The following is a 19,699-nucleotide window of genomic DNA, read 5'->3' on the forward strand; positions in this document are numbered from 1 at the left end:
AGAGAGTGAGAGAGTGAGAGTGAGAGAGTGAGAGTGAGAGAGTGAGAGAGAGTGAGAGAGAGAGAGTGAGAATGAGAGTGTGAGAGTGAGAGAGTGAGAGTGAGAATGAGAGTGTGAGAGTGAGAGAGAGAGAGTGAGAGAGAGAGAGTGAGAGAGTGAGAGTGAAAATGAGAGAGTGAGAGAGAGTGAGAGAGAGAGAGTGAGAATGAGAGTGTGAGAGTGAGAGAGAGAGAGTGAGAGAGAGAGAGTGAGAGAGTGAGAGTGAGAATGAGAGAGTGAGAGAGAGAGTGAGAGAGTGAGAGTGAGAATGAGAGTGTGAGAGTGAGAGAGTGAGAGTGAGAGAGTGAGAATGAGAGAGTGAGAGAGAGAGTGAGAGAGTGAGAGTGAGAATGAGAGTGTGAGAGTGAGAGAGTGAGAATGAGAGAGTGAGAGAGAGAGTGAGAGAGTGAGAGTGAGAATGAGAGTGAGAGTGAGAGAGAGAGAGAGAGAGTGAGAGAGTGAGAGTGAGAGAGTGAGAGTGAGAGTGAGAGAGAGAGAGAAAAAAAAAACAAAACGGATCCGGATCGTGCACCTGGAATCCCGCGTCCGGGTCGGACTCGGATCTGCAGCTCAAACCGTGCGGATCAGATTTTGCCGATCCGGGTCCAATCAACACTACTGATAATCTGTCAGTGAGCTTGAAATGACGGGAGCTTATAGAGGTTGTCTTTCGCCTTCTGAGCTCCTCTCGGCTCACATGTGATTACAAAGTCCAGCTCAATTTTCATGTGGTCATAAATGATATATACATATACATGACTGATTTTCATTTTCCCCCGTACTTGTTACCGTTTAGGAGAAGGCCACCCCAAAAAGACTTATGGAAATGTAAGTATTTTAAATTAAAAATTCATTGTTGTAATGGGGTTCCATTAATTTTTTCTAGAATGATAACGGTCTGTCTTCCTGTCTGCAGAATGAGTTAACTGAGAATCTGTCAGTGAGCTTGGTATGACGCAGGAGTGTTTATCGCTTGTTTTCAGTCTTCTGACCTCATGTCTGGAGATGAGAAAATCAATTCAAAGTGAATCGAAGGTGCCTCGAATTTCACAAAAAAATTCGAATTACAGAATCGGAATATTTTAAGATATGCTTAATGCAAATCCAGTAAAATGGCCACTTTGCTACATTCTGAAGGGCTGGTAAGGAGTAATATACAGCACGTGTCTCATATAAACCCTTCCCGGACCTGAGCTGTTGCGCTAACAGCACAATCCAAAGGCTCTAAAGAATCATCATGACGCGTAATAAAGTCATCGCCAGAGGGAGAGACTGATGGAGACCGTGGAGCTGGATCAATTTATTTATTTAATTATTTATTTAATTTATTATTATTTATTACCCTTTGAATTCTAATTGAATTTCCCAAATTAATTTAAACGAATCTGCAAAATTTGATTTTTTTTTTTACTCCTCTAAAATAATTTGTCAAATTTCAGCTCAACTTTCACCTGGTCAAAAATCAAAGGATGATCACATTTAAAAAAAAAAAAAAAAAAAAAATGGGGACGACCCGACCCCGATCCCTTGAAATCCCTGTGGAATTGTAGCTCTGTATTATTTAACTGAATGGAGCTGAGATACAATATTCAATCTCAATGTGTAGACAGAAGTGGTGCTGGTTTTGGAAGACGGCAGTATGTGTCACGTGTGACGGACAGTCATGTGGTTTCTGACCATAGAAGGTCGCAGTGTTTGGCTGCACAGAATAGTGTGAGCTGACACTGTGGCACCTCTGGCGATGCAGGCACGTGCGCTGTGTCCTTTCTCCCGGTGTGGCGGTAGACCGTGCACCTCAATGTGTCTCATCCTTCATGCCCAGCAGCATACAGTATATCGCCCGCAGACCTCCGCGGCCCCCCGTACCACCTACCTGTATCAGAGCCTTCTTAATGAGCTTGCTTATGTCTTGTCTCCACTCGGGGATGTCGGGATTGTGATAATCCAGATTCGGAGAGAATGACAACAGCTGTGACTGGAAATACTCTGAAACACAACCATTAAAAGACGCTTTGTGTCAATTCCCCGGGCATCGGCTATTAATATTCACTACTTTCTGTGTTGGGGTTTTGCAATGGAAAATTTCGATAAGCTTTTAAAAAAGAAAAATAAATTCTCCGGCTGCCCGTCATGCAGAAGGCGACTTAAAGGCTTGTGCTTGTGAGAGCAGATATTCATTAGTCGCTCGCCGCTGCCATCAGGTAGCGTGCGGCCCACGGTGTGCGCTTACAGACACTTAATGGCTTTTTAAATGAACATTGTCACCAATTGGATAATGACATTGTACGCGGAGATCTCGTCTGCTCAGGTCCCCTACGGAACAGATGGCTGGCTCGCCATGGTGCGGAGATTCCGGAGGAAGAAAGTGAAATTCAGTTCCCTATTAAGTCATTTTTAGTAATATTTTCAGGATAGATCATCAATACCAGATTGATGGGGGAGGGGGGCTGATTTATCAGCTGTTACAACTGAGTAGAGCCTGAATAGCGCGGCCACCCACTACTTGATGTATGGAGCTGAGTTGTTCTGGCTCCGACCACAGCTGACAATGCATTTGAAGACTTCCATTGAAGAGACCCCCTTTCTTTTATCCTAACTCTTCCTAACTAACACTTTCCTAATATACTTCTGCTATCCTCACTTCTCCTGTAAACTTATCTCTAAGAGGTTCGTAAATACCTTTATTGTTGTTGCAGCTTTGATCCTTTTGGATGCTGAACAGTATTGGACCAACTGAGTAGGGTACGTCACTGGTGGGGTGGGGTTGCCTTTCTGGGAGTTACAGCAGTCTTGTCACGCATGCCAAGATCACACTTCACTCTCCTCTTAGCCTCCACCATTCATGTGCCCTGCTCAGTTGGTCCGATTCTGGTCTGCAGCCTGAAGAACCAAAGCTTCAACAAAAAAGGTATTTACAAACCTCTTAGAGATGAGCTTAAAAGGAGCAGAGTATACAGCAGAAGTATATTATGAAAGTGTTAGTTAGGAAGAGTTAGGATAAAAGAAAGGGGGTCACATTAGTAGTGGAAAACTTCTTTAAGTCTCCTCTCAGTCTTTTTTGCAAGAGAAACATTCCCAAATCCTTTAACTGTTCCTCGTAGTACATAGTTTGAAGTCTGCACACCATCTTGGTAGCTCTTCTCTGACCTTGCGTCAGTTTTTCAGTCTTTTTAAAATGTGGTGCACAGAACAGGACACAGTACTCCAGAGTATTACGTCCCCACCGGAGTCCGCTCCAGAGACTTCTACTTCTATCACCAGGCGACGCCGTATTTCTGCCATGGATATTGCTGGTGATGGGAGAGGAGTCGATGCCAGCAGCGCCGGTGGGCACAGGCTCCGCTCTTCCACTAAGCTGGGTTTCCCTGGGACCTGCAGTACCACTGGCTGACTGTAAGTGGTGTGTGTCTTCCAGCTGAAGTTACCATCATTCAGCTACAACCAATAGGAAGACACCACATCCTTCTTATTTCCCCTCCTGTCTGCTGCCAGAGATAGTCTGTATTCCTGGTTCCTGTCCCGCATGGTTCTGTTTAGTGATTCTGGTGTCTGACTTCTGCGTGTTTTCTGACTACCCTCCTGCCTGCTGTTTATGTACCTCGCTGCCCGAACCAGATTTGACCTCTGCTTTGTTTTCTGATTACGTCCTTGCCTGCCGATTCTGTCCCTGTTTTGCATTTCCCGGTTCGACCCTGCCTGACTACTACTTTCTCGGACTGCAGCCTTCCACAGCTAGTGATCACCTTGGGCCCTATGTAATTCCAAATCCCTGTATAGGGCTTAAAGGGTTTTAGGGGTCCAGCTTGGTGAGTAACTTCCCTCTAGCCTGTCTGTTACAGCCCGTCTGAGTCTGTGGAGCCAGGCAGGCGTTACACAGATGCGGTCTGACCAAAGAGGAGTAGAGGAGGATAATGACTTCCCATGACCTAAACGCTATGCTTCTTTTAATACATCCCAGAACTGTGTTTTCCTTTTTTGCTGCTGCATCACACTTTTGACTCATGTGTAGTCTGTGACCTATTAGTATACCCAAGTCTTTTTCACACGTGCTGTTGCTTAGTTCTTTTCTTCCCATTCTATAGATTTTGTTTTTGGTTTTCTTGCCCAGATGTAGAATTTTGCATTTCTCCCTGTTAAATACCATTCTATTAGTCATTGGCCATTGTTTTAACTTATCTAGAGCCTTCTGAATCCTTTCGCTGTCTTCTCTAGTGTTCCCTATCCCTCCTACCTTTGCATTATCTGCAATGTGATTAATTTGCCTGCAGTTCCCTTATCTAGATCATTTAAAAATCATACACAAAATCTAACAAGGATGACCCGTGTTTATTAAAGGGGTATCCTTGACTATAGTATTAATGATCAGTTGGCTTTGGACAAAAGCCCCACCACGGTCAGCAGAAAAAAAGAGGCCGATTGCCCCCCTTATTGTTTACAAACCACAGTGCCATCCCTCTAGTTGTGCCTGTTCCTGGAGCTGCAGTTCAGTCCCATTTGCTACAATTAATCTCAGCTACGATGAGTTCTAATACCACGAATGGTGGTTATGAATTGGCGCTGTGTCTGGTAAACAATGAGGTGACCCAAGAGGGACTGGTTTTCATTTTTCCAGGCACATCTTTTTTATGACATTAGAGTCAACTCCTCATAATCAAAGAAGATGAGACCAACCAGAGTCCTGAAGAAGGGGCCTGTGGTCCAATGCAGTAACATTGCCTAATCGGTATCTTTTTGAGATCATGGTGTCCACAATATCACTATACAAGGACATTTGGGGGTTTATCGCTGACATTGGAGACCTGATACTAACTTCTTGCAAAACTTTTACCCAATACTTTTACATATCAGAAGAACTTACCGTGTACGGCGACCTCTTTGGTGTCCTGGATGAGAGCGTTTCCAGAAGACACCTGCACGGTGATGGTGTTAACACCTTCCACGTGAAACGTCAGTGAGATGCTGCTGTCCAGGGTGATCAGAGGCTGGAAATACAGACGTGAGAAGTGTCCTATGAGGTTATTAAGGCATCCACAACACAACTGAGGTCAATAAGGCATCTACAACGCAACTGAGGTCAGTAAGGCATCCACAACGCAACTGAGGTCAATAAGGCATCCACAACGCAACTGAGGTCAGTAAGGCATCCACAACGCAACTGAGGTCAGTAAGGTATCCACAACACAACTGAGGTCAATAAGGCATCCACAACACAACTGAGGTCAATAAGGCATCCACAACACAACTGATGTCAGTAAGGTATCCACAACGCAACGTGCAACCTATCAGCCCATGGTGGTCCCAGACTGTCCTGGAAACATTGACATTCAGATACTGCAGGAAACCCCTTGGCTGACAAAGATGGCCTCCTCCTTTTGGTATCGCCTCTGTATATCGGTGGATAGTGACCTAGGCATATAACATTACAGGAAGCTCTGATCCCAATTGTGCCACAAATATGCAGTGTGAAGCCTTACGCCAAAATATTCCATTCTATATATATCATGGAGCACCATTGACTTGTACAATTTTAACCCATTGATGACATCCTCTGTACAGTACTTATTCTGCAGATGTGTGTGCAGTTACTACATAGAGCGGATGCAGGAGCTGCAATCACTCCACACAGTACAGATGTCAGCTGTGTTGCACAGACAGCACCCAAAAGTACCTGTGGCTCCAACAGTTTAATCTCTTAGATGCCACGGTTAATTGTGCATTTAATAGGGTTTGAAGTGGGAGGGATGGCAGCCCGGAGCAATGTCACAACTTCTGTGAAGCCTGTAACTGGGCTTGTTTCTTTGAATCTTTTTTCTTATTTTTCAGTACATTATATGATAAAGTGAATGTTGTCACTGAAAACTACAACTTGGCCTGCAAAACACAATCCTTTGTACGGCTATGCCCATGGAAGAGGAAAATATGAAAGTGACAAAATTAAAAATAAGGGGGCGATTAACCATTACCAAGACCTTTTCTGGGGCTGATACACTTGTCATTATTTGCGTGGGAGGAGATGGAGGAAAAGGGTTAATCTGCGCTGCCAGAAGATCAATGGAGATTAAGATATCGGATTTTATTGTTCGACGCGTTTCGGAGCTGTATGACTCCTTCTTCAGGAGCAAAAATCAATAATGTACATTCAACCGCACCAGGATAGTGCGCCTAATTAAATTCTTTCTCATACCACCGGATAAGACACCATCTGCGCCCCCCTTCACTGTCATTTCAGTTTCACTACATATTTGTCATTATTTGGGCATCTAATATATGTAGTCATTATCACGGGGTGCGTCCTGGTGGATGTTCTCTTTGGATATACTCTCTAGTTGGTGGATTATAGGGCGTATTACAGAGTTCAATGCCACGGACCTCCTCTTAGGCATTGGTCACATAGGGGAATTGGGTCTTCTTAAAGAGCTCAGGTGTGAGCGTACAATCTGCACCCCCTATAGCCCCACCACTATTGAGTACCCTATATAGCGACTGCTACGGCTCATAAACCAGAGGAAAAGGCTATAACAACTCCCGTTATCAGAAACCCGCAGATCGGCTCAGCTAAAATACAAGCCACCCGCGCACTAAGTCTGCAATATCTCGCAGGTTTTTTCTCATTTGGCTTCATAATTATTAGCTGCCGCTTTCACCACTTCAAAGGGAAACTTTTAAATAATGTTCCTCTTCCTTTATGTTTTATTCTTTTGAGAGTAATTACCTTTCTTTCTAAGGAACTCGGCAGCGCACCCCCCTCCCCAACTAGGATTTAACTATTTTCTTGTCATTTTGTACAAATTAAAACTATGAGCATCTTTTAAAGGAGCCGTTTCTTCTAACAGGAGGCTGCAGATCAGGAGAGGATATCGGTGATACATTGTTGTCACATAAAGATACAAAAAAGATACAATAAGTGCAAATGTTCAGTCCAGGTTTTTTTTGCTAGCTTTTATCTTTTTTTTTTTTGCGATTTTTTGATGGGTTGAGGTATACAGTGTATCCACCCATATCCTGTCCACCGCCATTAACTTGAGAACGGCAGCAGCTATAGGCATAGAAGTGGAGTCTAGGTATAGTAAAGTAGCCATGCGCTACGCAATGAAACCACCTATAGCGCCACCTGGTGGAAAACAATGGAGTTAGCATTTTTATCTTGAAAATGGAGCGAGATAGAGAAAAAATGTGAATTACAAAGTTGTAGGGCATCATCAATTCAATACGAGTCGACACCTTCCATACAGAAATACTATGATATGAAACCCACGACCCCCCCAAAACATTGAATGCTGGTCACGCATATGGCGCTCATTAGTGTCCCCAGTCAGCTGCAATGCACATCTGGACTCTGCACAGCATACTGTATCTTGCTGCACGCTGTGCAATATGGTAGGTGACACGTTTGCACAAGCATCTGTGATACGTGGTCGTAGGTCCTGCAATGTTGGGGGAGGGGTCGCATACACCTGCTGCTTAATGTGACCTCACAGAAAGAAGTCCAATGGGGTCAGGTCAGGTGAGCGTGGAGACCACTCCACACAGCCACCGTACCCAATGACTTGTAGGAAGGTCTCCATGAGGTATCGCTTCACGTCCGCAGCCTTGTGAGTTTTACACCTTCTAATCATAACATTTCTGTATGCAAGGTGTGGATTCGTATTGAAGTGATGATGTCCTACAACTTTGTAATTCGCTTTTTTTCTCTATCTTGTTCCGTTTTCGAAATAAAAATGCTAACTCCGTTGTTTTCCACCAGGTGGCGCTATAGGTGGTTTCATTGCGTAGCGCATGGCTACTTTACTATACCTAGACACCACTACTATGCCTATAGCTCCGCCGTTCTCAAGCTAATGGCGGTGGACAGGATATGGGTAGACACTCTGTATAATATAACACCAAATAGTAGAAGAGTGATAAAATCACAGATAAATTAAGTCCAGCTATAGGTGAGGATGGGGGGTCCTACAGCCGGCTGTTCGCTGCCATGGAGCCCCATTGACACATTGCTATCACATAGCGATGGAGACAAAGACCCCTGCCCTAGATTGCACCAATAAATACCACTGTAAGAGGCTGTTTAACACAGATGCTTATTGTATAACACAGTCGACTCCCACCATGTAAGGTGCAGCCTCAGCTCTGGAGTCCGCACCATACACGAACACCAGACATTTATGACGGATGTCAGGAAGGGGTTAAAGCAAGTACGGTAGTCCCCAAACATTTTTCAGATACAAATAAAATAGTTACTTTCTGTTACCTCCAACCACCACTAGAGGGGGAACTACACAGTGCCATTAATGAGTGCAAAGTGTGCAGTTCACTCCTGAGCTCCCCCTAGTGGTGGCTGCATGCAGAAAGAATTTGGAGCTCAGCATTGGACAATTGGTAGTGAAGGACCTGTGCTGTGTCACAATCATGTGACCGTAATGGGTGGAGCTCAGCAGAGAAGTGCTAGTAAAGGACCTATGGTAATCAGCAGAAGAGAAGGTATTTGTGCAGGACCTGTGCTGATGTCACAATCATGTGACCATAATGGGCGAAGCCAAGTAGAGAAATGATGGTGAAGGACCTGTAATGATATCATGACCATGTGACCATAATGGGAGAAGCCAAGTAGAGAAATGATGGTGAAGGACCTGTAATGATGTCATGACCATGTGACCGTAATGGGCGGAGCCCAGCAGAGAAGCTGTGGTAAAGGACCCGTGGTGTAATCAATTACAATGTGACTAAGGGGTAGTTCTCACATAGCGAGATCTCTGCTGAGTCACAGGTTTTGTGACGTACCAGTGACCTCATCAGCGATCTCGCTGTGTGTGACACTGAGCAGCGACTTGGCCCCTGCTGTGAAATCACTGATCGTTGCACACAGTGCTGGTTCATGTTGTGCTCGTTGCTCTCCCGCTGTGAAGCACACATCGCTGTGTTTGATAGCAAGAGAACAATGATCTGAATGTGCAGGGAGCCAGCGTCTGGAACCTGCGGACGCTGGTAACCAAGGTACACATCGGGTAACTAAGCAAAGCGCTTTGCTTAGTTACCCGATATTTACCTTGGTTACTAGTGTCCGCCGCTCTCAGGCGGAAAGTGCTGACTCCCTGCTCCCTGCACACATAGCCAGAGTACACATCGGGTAACTATGCTTTGCTTAGTAACCCGATGTGTACCCTGGCTACGAGTGCAGGGAGCAAGAGCTAAGCGGTGTGCGCTGGTAACCAGGGTAAATATCGGGTAACCAAGCAAAGCATTTAGCTTAGTTACCCAATATTTACCTTGGTTACCAAGCGCAGCATCATTTCCACGAGTTGCTGCTGACTGGGGGCTGGTCACTGGTCGCTGGTGAGATCTGCCTGATTGACAGCTCACCAGCGACCATGCAGCGACGCACCAGCGATCCTGACCAGGTCATATCGTGGTCGGAATCGCTGGTACGTCGTTTAGTGAGACGGTACCCTAAGTTCAAAAAAGAATCCTGCCTGAACTTGAGTGACAGTGACTGAACCCAGCAAAAGCTCCGCCCCTCTGACTGAAACCTAAGGTATTTAATGCATTTACTGAAGCATATAGTTTTTTAGTTAAATAAATACATGACATTTTTTGTTAAACCATGTTAGCAATGCGCATTTCATCATTTAAAACACAGTGGGGGCGGTTTAATATATAAAAAAACTACATGGCAGGTTCCCTTTAAGTTTTTCCACAATTTTCAGATTAAAACCGCTATCAGTGGTCAATCATAGCGGCACAGGCTACTGGCGACTCTGGCTAAGGTTACAGAGAGAAGAAAAAAACTGTGGAAAAAAGAGCGCAATAGGGTCTTACCCTGGTAAGAAGGGGGGTATAGAGAGGGGTGGTTTCACTCATCTATAGGGGTTGTGAAAGTCACAACACCTATAACAGCATGTATGTAACTCCGAGTCACGGCAGCGGTCCCCAAAACGGCAGATAACAGAGAGTAGTAGAACAGGGTATTTCCAAGCCGCGCCAATGACTACCAGATCATGAAGAGATTTAAATGTTAAATGTAAAAGAGATTTAATGTGCTTTGCCAGTCTGTCCTGAGGAAGGGAGTTGAGCTCCCGAAACGCGTTGACCAGTGCACAAATAAAGCTACATTAATCTTCATGATCTGGTAGTCATTGGCGCGGCTTGGAAATACCCTGTTCTACTACTCTCTGTTATCTAAGTTTACAGAGACAAATTTTAATTGGCCAGAAATATTCCCTGCAGTAATAAAGGGTGGTCATTACCATGAATGGATGGCCACCGGTGAAACATGACAATTGCTCGACTCCGCCAAAACTGGAGCTACTTCTACAGATCAACATCTTGATTTCCCAGGTTCGGGGGTCTCGATTTGACGGGGTCTGATCATGGGAGTTACCGTCACCAGACAACTCCCGTAGGTGATGCTCATAAACCCTTTAAGGGATGCCTATACCCTCCCTATCTATGAAAACACTACATGGTTTTTGATACATTGTTGCGTGAGGAACCATCTAAACAATTTGCAAACCCATTAAGCGCGTTTTGCCCTCCTGTCACTCCTGAATCTTCTCCCAGGACATCAATGTCATTATAAAATGAGCCATTAAGCCAAGAGACAGCTCTCCCTATATGTCGCCTCACACTGACTGACGAAAAGCCTTTCCATAACCATAAAAAAGATGGATTCCATCTCTAATTTAAATGAAAAATCGCTTCCTTAATCAAGTCAAGGATAGAAAGAAAATCCTTGAATAATTTATGACTTTACAAATGAGGCGGGTGATAGGATTTATAAGGTGGATAACCTATGTTGTAGATCATGTGACAGACTCGTTAAAACCGTGCAGGCGTGCTTCATTAATCCTTGGGACTGTCTTAAAAGCTACATCGAGCCGTTACATTCTCGTCTTGAATACTGAATTACATCTTCCTCTCTTCCCGTCCTTCCTGCACATCGAGAGGAGTCGCCATGTTAAATCAAGCCTGTCTGGAGGTTACTGAGCCCCCGATTCCTATATTAGCACAATTCTGCTCCTTGAGGGAGACGCCGATACATAAGACTTGTCCATCGTACCTTAGTATTGTTCCCGACCCACCAAAAATAGGTGAGGGTCCCAGGGTGAGACGGCCAAACCACAGCACTGATGTTAACTTCTTTGTTTCGGATGGCAACGAAGGGCACTCTCAGGTGGACGTGCTCGAGGGGACCTGAGGGGGGGCAATGAAAGACTATTAGAGCCTATTATAGTCTGTAAGGATTGCTGCACGTCCAGACAACGTCACATCATGTAATAGTTAATATAAATAGACAATATGCAAATCAAGTCACATAAAATGTTGTCTTACCCCTGAAAAATTACTGCAAAGTGATGGACAATGAGCATCTGCCTTCTACTAAACCTGCTGACTACTGCCTGCTGTCAAGTGTCATCCTTCCCTAGAAGCAGATATTACAAAATGGGATATGGGTAGTGGGGGTGGGTCTGTCTCTACAGGAAGTGGGGGTGGGTCTGTATCTCTCTATAGGAAGTGGAGGAGGGTCTGTGTCTCTCTACAGGAAGTGGGGGCGAGTATGTGTCCTTACAGGCAGTGGGGGCGGGTCTGTGTCTCTCTACAGGAAGTGGGGGCGAGTATGCGTCCCTACAGGAAGTGGGGGCGGGTCTGTGTCTCTCTACAGGAAGTGGGGGCGAGTATGTGTGTCTGCAGGAAGTGTGGGCGGGTCTGTGTCTCTCTACAGGAAGTGGGGGCGGGTCTGTGTCTCTACAGGAAGTGGGGTGGGTCTGTGTCTTTACAGGAAGTGGGGGTAGGTGTGTCTCTCTCTACAGGAAGTAGGGGTGGGTCTGTGTCTCTCTACAGGAAGTGGGGGTGGGTCTGTGTCTCGCTACAGAAAAAGGGGGTGGGTCTGTGTCTCTCTACAGGAAGAGGAAGCGGATTAGTCTCTCTACAAAAAGAGGGGATGGGGCTGTGTCTCTACAGGAAGTGGAGGAGGGTCTGTGTTTCTACAGGAAGTAGGAATGGGTCTGTCTCTCTCTACAGGAAGTGGGGGTGGGTCTGTGTCTCTACAGGAAGTGGGGATGAATCTGTGTCTCTACAGGAAGTGAAGGGTCTGTGGCTCTCTACAGGATGTGGGTCTGTGTCTCTCTAGAGGAAGTGGAGGAGGGTCAGTGTCTCTCTACAGGAAGTGGGGGTGGGTCAGTGTCTCTCTACAGGAAGTGGAGGTGGGTCAGTGTCTCTACAGGAAGTGGAGGTGAGTCAGTGTCTCTCTACAGGAAGTGGGGATGAGTCTGTGTCTCTACAGGAAGTGGACGTGGGTCAGTGTCTCTCTACAGGAAGTGGGGATGAGTCCGTGTCTCTACAGGAAGTGGAGGAGGGTCTGTATCTCTCTATAGGAAGTGGGGGTGGGTCTCTATATTTACAGGAACTGGCAAAAGGTTTGTGTCTCTCTACAGGAACTGGGGGTGGATCTGTGTCTCTTGACAGGTCTGTTTCTCTCTACAGGGAGAGGGAGCAGATTTATGTCTCTCTACAGTAAGATCTACAGGAAGTGGGGGGTGGGTCTGTGTCTCTCTACAGGAAGTGGGGGTGGATCTGTGTCTCTGTACAGGAAGTGGGGCTGGGACTGTGTCACTATGTCTCTCTACAGGAAGTGGGGGTGAGTATGTGTCTCTACAAGAAGTGGGGGTGGGTCTGTCTCTCTCTACAGGAAGTGGGGGCGAGTATGTGTCTCTACAGGAAGTGTGGGCGAGTATGTGTCTCTACAGGAAGTGGGGGTGGGTCTGTCTCTCTCTACAGGAAGTGGGGGTGAGTATGTGTCTCTACAGGACGTGGGGGTGGATATGTGTCTCTTGACAGGTCTGTATCTCTCGACAGGAAGAGGGGGTGGATCTGTGTCTCTGTACAGGAAGTGGTGGTGGGTCTGTGTCTCTCTACAGGAAGAGGGAGTGGATTTGTGTCTCTACAGGAAGTGGGGGTGGGTCTGTCTCTCTCTACAGGAAGTGGGGGCAAGTATGTGTCTCTACAGGAAGTGGTGGGTGGGTCTGTCTCTCTCTACAGGAAGTGGGGGTGAGTATGTGTCTCTACAGGAAGTGGGGGTGGGTCTGTCTCTCTCTACAGGAAGTGGGGGCGAGTATGTGTCTCTACAGGAAGTGTGGGCGAGTATGTGTCTCTACAGGAAGTGGTGGGTGGGTCTGTGTCTCTCTACAGGAAGTGGAGGCGACTATGTGTCTCTACAGGAAGTGGGGGTGGATATGTGTCTCTCTACATGAAGTGGGGGCGAGTATGTGTCTCTACAGGAAGTGGGGGTGGGTCTGTGTCTCTCTACAGGAAGTGGGGGTTGGACTGTGTCTCTCTACAGGAAGTTTAGGTGGGTCTGTCTCTCTCTACAGGTAGTGGAAGTGGGTCTGTGTCTCTCTACAGCAAAAGGGGGTGGGTGTGTGTCTCTCTACAAAAAGTGGGGGTGGGTCTGTGTCTTTCTACAGGAAGTGGAGGTGGGTCTGTGTCTCTCTACAGGAAGTGGAGACGCTTCTGAGTCTCTCTACAGAAAAAGGGGCCGAGTATGTGTCTCTACAGGAAGTGGGAGTGGGTATGTGTCTCTCTACAGGAAGTGGAGATGGGTCTGTGTTGCTCTTTAGGAAGTGGGGGAAGGTCTGTGTCTCTCTACAGGTACCGGGGAGGAATCTTGATCTCTCTACTAAAAGTAATAGCGGGCCTTTGTCCCTTTCCCACAAGTTGGGGAGGGTCTTTCTACAGGTAGTGGATCTTTGTCTCTGCTCCTCCTACTCTCTTATCTGTTAAGCTGCATACTGTATATGCAGACCAGAGAGGCAGCCTTTCATTGCAGGACAAGCAAGCCATTGGACAATAGTAAAAACAATGCATCCTAGAAAGTAAATGAAATAAAGTTCTGACACCTATAGTGCTGGCAGAATGACAATTAAGAGAAGCCGACCACTGAATTAAAGAGGATGTGAAGCGCCAGGGAATGAAAATCATGACCATTCATGGATATATTAAACCGGTATGTGCATCAAAAGAAGTAATATGTGATACTAGGGTACCTAGTCCATGCTTTTATAGGGTCAGAGTATAATTCTACATAAAATGAATATTTAGTTTAGAATCACATTCACAGTTTATAACCAGAGATGAACCGTAACATTGTGCTGAAACCACAGAGCAGGAGCACGATTTATAGCATAGATGATGGAGGAGACTGAAACACCATTAGAATGATGCACCCAGGGCCTGAGCCATTAAGGTGTATGAATAATATCCCCATATTTTTGTTTTCCATCGCCCTGTGTCCGCCATAACTCATGGCATTTCATGTTTCAGTGATGCATTTTAATTGCAGTTCCTCACGTCACCACATGGCGTGCTGCTGAGCTGAAGCCCATCCAAATGCAACAAACCACATAAAGCCCTTTAAATCACACACATCATGAATTCTCTCAAGTGCCGCTTGTTGGTTGAAATATTTAGTGCAGTCAATTACTTTTTGACTCTGCAGAACATAAATGTCACATCTTATTACCATTTGGGGTGAAAACGCAGACGGGCTGGAGAAACACTTGTATTCTTGCTATCATTCAATACACAGAGATGCATTCTCATGAGCGAGTCGTACAATACTGGACTAAATATGGTGAAATAATGAATACATATACATTGTATAGCTGCATAAGTCGCCAGCCTAACCCTACTATTTGCCCTTATTGAACCTCTTTTTACCTATAAGTTGTTTTTTTAGGGGGGATCTCCATGTTACGGAGCTACAAATGTGTTCAAGATTACCTTGTCCATGTATTTAGTTACTTAGTATTCCAATTTCTGTACAAATTCAATTATGGTAACATTGTATCCAAACCACATACAAGCTGCAATCCATACCACAACCACTAGGTGGCCACATAGAGTCTCATAAAGCAGAAACCTCTCCTGAAAGAGTATCACAAAATCAGGTTTGTTTGTTTTTTTCTTTTAATGCCGCTCATTTCATGTCTCTTACCTTGGCAAATGTCAAGAAAAGAAGAAACCTAAGGAAGGACACACCTGTACTTTCCCCAAAAGACACTATTTGCAGGGGACAATGTGATAGTAATGGAGACCATAAGCATCTGTGTATGTCAATGTACTTGGTTCTCCTCCATACATCTGAAGACATGGACACTGACCATTAGCCATGGAGCATGCACATGGCAATATAAGGAATGTGTGCAGTATGCATCCACCATAAGAAGCCCATAGATCTCTATGGACCCATATTACACCTATGTGTGGCATGTAGCATAGCATGCTGATTACAGAGATACTGATAAATATGCTGCCTCATAAATGGTGCCATGAAATCTGCAATGTGCACCTGACTCTTCCCTATAAGAAATGGGCACTTGGCAATAGGGCACTAATACTGCAGCCCCTCGTCCTATGTTCCCGGCCCAGGGTGATTCTCACCATTGCAGTTTGCATCACAGACTTTGCAATACTCAGGGTATGAGTGAATGAAATTTCCCTTTTCCCAGTTGTGTGTCCATCCTTACACTTCTTGCTTTTGGTTAAAAAATGCAAATCGCCATGATACAAATTTAATGAATTATCCCATGTTAGTAAGGACACCCTGCAATACCCATCACAACCACTGGGTGGCCGTATATAGACACATATACCTGTTTCCCCCAAAATAAGCCCTAGGAATACTTTGGGGCTTTTTGGAGTATGCTTAAAATCGAAGCCCTACTCCAAAAATAAGTCCTAGTTGCGGTTCCATAAAGAAGTGTCCAAGCAGCTAAAACAGTTAAAAAATACAGCAGGCCTCTTCATCAAAGAAAGCAGACACCCCCGAAAGAGAGAAAGCACCCCCAAAAGAAAAAAAGACACCCAAAAGAGAGAAGGCACCCCCAAAAGAAAAAAAGACACCCAAAAGAGAGAAGGCACCCCCAAAAGAAAAAAAAAGACACCCAAAAGAGAGAAGGCACCCCCAAAAGAAAAAAGACACCCAAAAGAGAGAAGGCACCCCCAAAAGAAAGCAAAGACACCCAAAAGAGAGGAGGCACCACCCAAAAAAGCAGAAACACCCAAAAGAAAGCAGACACCCCTAAATGGGAAAAGGCATCCCCAAAAGAAAGCAGAAACACTCAAAAGAAAGACACACCCAAAAGAAAGTAGAGACCCCAAAAGAGAGAAGGCACCCCCAAAAGAAAGCGTCCACCCCCGAAAGAGAGAAGGCACCCCCAAAAGAAAGCGTCCACCCCTGAAAGAGAGAAGGCACCCCCATAAAAAAGCAGAAACACCCAAAAGAAAGCAGGCACACCCAAAAGAAAGTAGAGACCCCCAAAAGAGAGAAGGCACAGCCAAAAGAAAGCAGACCCCCCTAAAAGAGAAAAGGCACCCCCAAAAAAAGCAGACACCCTAAAAGAGAGAAGACACCCCCAAAATAAAGCAAACACCCCCAAAAGAAAGCAGACACCCTAAAAGAGAGAAGGCACCCCCAAAATAAAGCAAACACCCCCAAAAGAAAGCAGACACCCCCAAAATAAAGCAGTAACCCCAAAAGAAAGCAAATACCGCGAAAAGAAAGCAGACAACCCCAAAAGAAAGCATACACTCCAACAGAAAGCAAACACCCCCAAAAGAAAGCAGACACCCCAAAAAGAAAGCACACCCCCTCTAAAGAAAAAAATGGCCCTCACCAGACACCAAACAATTACAGGTGGCCAGTGCTGATGGTGGATGGGCTCTCACACAGAGATCTGTATTACTGTCAGGTCCCTCACCGTTCCAGCTGCAGTGCACTGCAGCTCTCACACACAGATTAAGTACCAGTATCACTCCGCCCGAGTAATACTGCATCCAGTCACCAGGGGGAGCCAATCGCTATAGAACACATAATGACATGACAGCGATGCAGATTTGTATGTGAGAGCCCATTCACGTCCCAACTCTAATTGTTTGGGGTCTGATAAGTGTGATTCTTTTAGGGGGTGTCTGCTTTCTTTGGGGGGTAAAGTTAGCTGTGCATAGAGAATAATACATTTATCCAGGTAATTTCACCCTTTGTAAATATGGTCTGTACCCACCACTATAGGACTGGGAACAGCAGATCAGATAAGAAAATGTGCATCTGACCCAGTAATAGGAGTAACAGTAAATGTCGATGTTCCAGATGACATGTTATATTTGAATAAATGTTGATTTTTTTTTTGTTCAAGAATAAATATGGATTGTTCATCATGGGAAAATATAAGACATCCCCTGAAAATAAGCCCTAGAGCAAAATATAATATAAGACCCGGTCTTATTTTTTTGGGATACACGGGGCGTACACATCTCCCGAGTGAGTTAGATTATGTTATTTTGCTTTTTATTTAATATTTAAAAATCTGCTCATCTAGAGCCACAAAACTCAGGTGAGCCAAGAGGACAGGTCCGGGAGGACCCACGTGAATATTAGTGGCTGCGTCCACCAGACACGGGCGGTGGCAAGTGAACCGTGACTCATACAAATGAGAAGTAACCGGCTGTCACACGTCTTTGCTAAGAGGGGGAATTTTACCAGTAAACTTTGATTTAGCTAATAAAATGAAACAAGCCGAAGGAAATGAGTTTGATATCTCCGGCTAACGGCTCCTTTTGTTATTTAATGGAGCAAGGTGACGCCAAGAACAGTAACTGCTTTAATAACAGGTAGTTAGAGGCGGACATGATTGATTTGTGGTGGAATTATTACTGTGATAAAGTTTCAGGGCACATTTCACCCTTCAGTGGGAAAACACGCAGCCATAAAATGCTTTGGTTACCATCGCTTAGTATATTAACTGCTCCGCAGACCTCCATACGGGCGATCGAGAGGAGGCGCAGAGTGTTTAATATGTAAGACGCAACGTCGGGATGGTGGAGGCCAGCACTGGGAAAGAAGTCCCAGACAGGACGGAACTTTTCAAACTTTTTACCCCTTGAAAAGTATTAACAGAGGTTCTCGTGACTCTTTTGGATTTTGCTTTGTTTTTTGTTTTAATTTATTTTAGAAGCTGGATCCAGTAGACGGCACAAATCACCGGTGCTCAATGGTCCACAATGACTCATAAGGGGGTCTGTACAGTTGGGGGTCTATTGGTTGAGCAAAAAATAACATTGCATTCAGGATTATTTTAGCTCAAATCTGGAGGCATTTGGGACCAAATCACAGGGGTCATTATGCCTAAAACATTCAAGGGGTTGCCCGATTAACAACTATTAATGCCTACAACAGGAAAGCTGATAAATGTATCACTGCCAAGACCCCCACTGATCCCAAAAACAAGCAGCTCAGGGTCCCCTGTCTGAATAATAGAGTAGTGAGCAATAAAGACCACCACTTTAGCACGTGCCCACTACCCTCCATTCCCACAGAGGATTTTGGGGCATACTTGTATTATCGGGGCCCGGAAGTGAGTGGTCATGGCCGGCCGGAGTTACTGTGCGGGAGATGAGATAGTGGACGTGACCGCTCGAGGTAATTAATATTAATTCTTAAATCCACGTAGCCTTGGAGTTGTTTATAATAGAAGCGGGGATCTGGGGGTGAGAACCCCAAACATTGGGGACAATGCTGCATACTTGTATTATCGGGGCCCGGAAGTGAGTGGGCATGGCTGGCCGGAGTTACTGTGCGGGAGATGAGATAGTGGACGTGACCGCTCGAGGTTAATTAATATTAATTATTATGTCCACGTAGCCATGGAGTTGTTTATAATAGAAGCGGGGGTCTGGGGGTGAGAACCCCAAACATTGGGGACAATGCTGCATACTTGTATTATCGGGGCCCGGAAGTGAGTGGGCATGGCTGGCCGGAGTTAATGTGCGGGAGATGAGATAGTGGACGTGACCGCTCGAGGTTAATTAATATTAATTATTACGTCCACGTAGCCATGGAGTTGTTTATAATAGAAGCGGGGGTCTGGGGGTGAGACCCCCAAACATTGGGGACAATGCGGCATACTTGTATTATCGGGGCCCGGAAGTGAGTGGGCATGGCCGGCCGGAGTTAATGTGCGGGAGATGAGATAGTGGACGTGACCGCTCGAGGTTAATTAATATTAATTATTACGTTCAGGTAGCCATGGAGTTGTTTATAATAGAAGCGGGGGTCTGGGGGTGAGACCCCCAAACATTGGGGACAATGCGGCATACTTGTATTATCGGGGCCCGGAAGTGAGTGGGCATGGCCGGCCGGAGTTAATGTGCGGGAGATGAGATAGTGGACGTTACCGCTCGAGGTTAATTAATATTAATTATTATGTCCACGTAGCCATGGAGTTGTTTATAATAGAAGCAGGGGTCTGGGGGTGAGACTCCCAAACATTGGGGACAATGCGGCATACTTGCGGCTTAACTGGTGGGCGTGATACCCATCTTGGTGGGCGTGGCCAGACAGGCAGCCAGTTTCAGGCCCCGCCTACCAATTATGCCGCTATCTGGGGTCTTACCCCCAGACCCCCACTTCTATTATTAACAACTCCATGACTACGTGGACTTAAGAATTAATGTTAACTCAGCTCGGGAGGTCATGCCCACTATTTCATCTCCCAGCCATGCCCACATGGTCCCGGATAATACAAGTATGACGATTTTGGGTCCTCTAATCTTGTGATCTGTGGGAATTAGTGATGAGAGAGCGTGCTCAGCACTGCCTGTTTCTCAGCTC

The 19,699-nt window shown here is 45.5% G+C and overlaps 1 protein-coding gene across 1 annotated transcript in view; it reads right to left on the reverse strand.

The window, feature by feature from the left end:
- The window catches only part of SORCS3 (sortilin related VPS10 domain containing receptor 3), an 866,891-nt gene that overhangs the window by 47,849 nt on the left and 799,343 nt on the right, over nt 1-19,699 (reverse strand). Inside the window, exons 20-22 of the mRNA XM_075348233.1 lie at nt 11,093-11,226; nt 4,898-5,021; nt 1,913-2,025 (exon numbers count right to left, since the gene is read on the reverse strand). Of these exons, the coding sequence (XP_075204348.1) occupies nt 1,913-2,025; nt 4,898-5,021; nt 11,093-11,226 (371 nt within the window). The remainder of the gene's footprint in view (nt 1-1,912; nt 2,026-4,897; nt 5,022-11,092; nt 11,227-19,699) is intronic.

Source organism: Anomaloglossus baeobatrachus, chromosome 5 (genome assembly GCF_048569485.1).
Source record: "Anomaloglossus baeobatrachus isolate aAnoBae1 chromosome 5, aAnoBae1.hap1, whole genome shotgun sequence".
Taxonomy (NCBI): Eukaryota; Metazoa; Chordata; class Amphibia; order Anura; family Aromobatidae; genus Anomaloglossus; species Anomaloglossus baeobatrachus.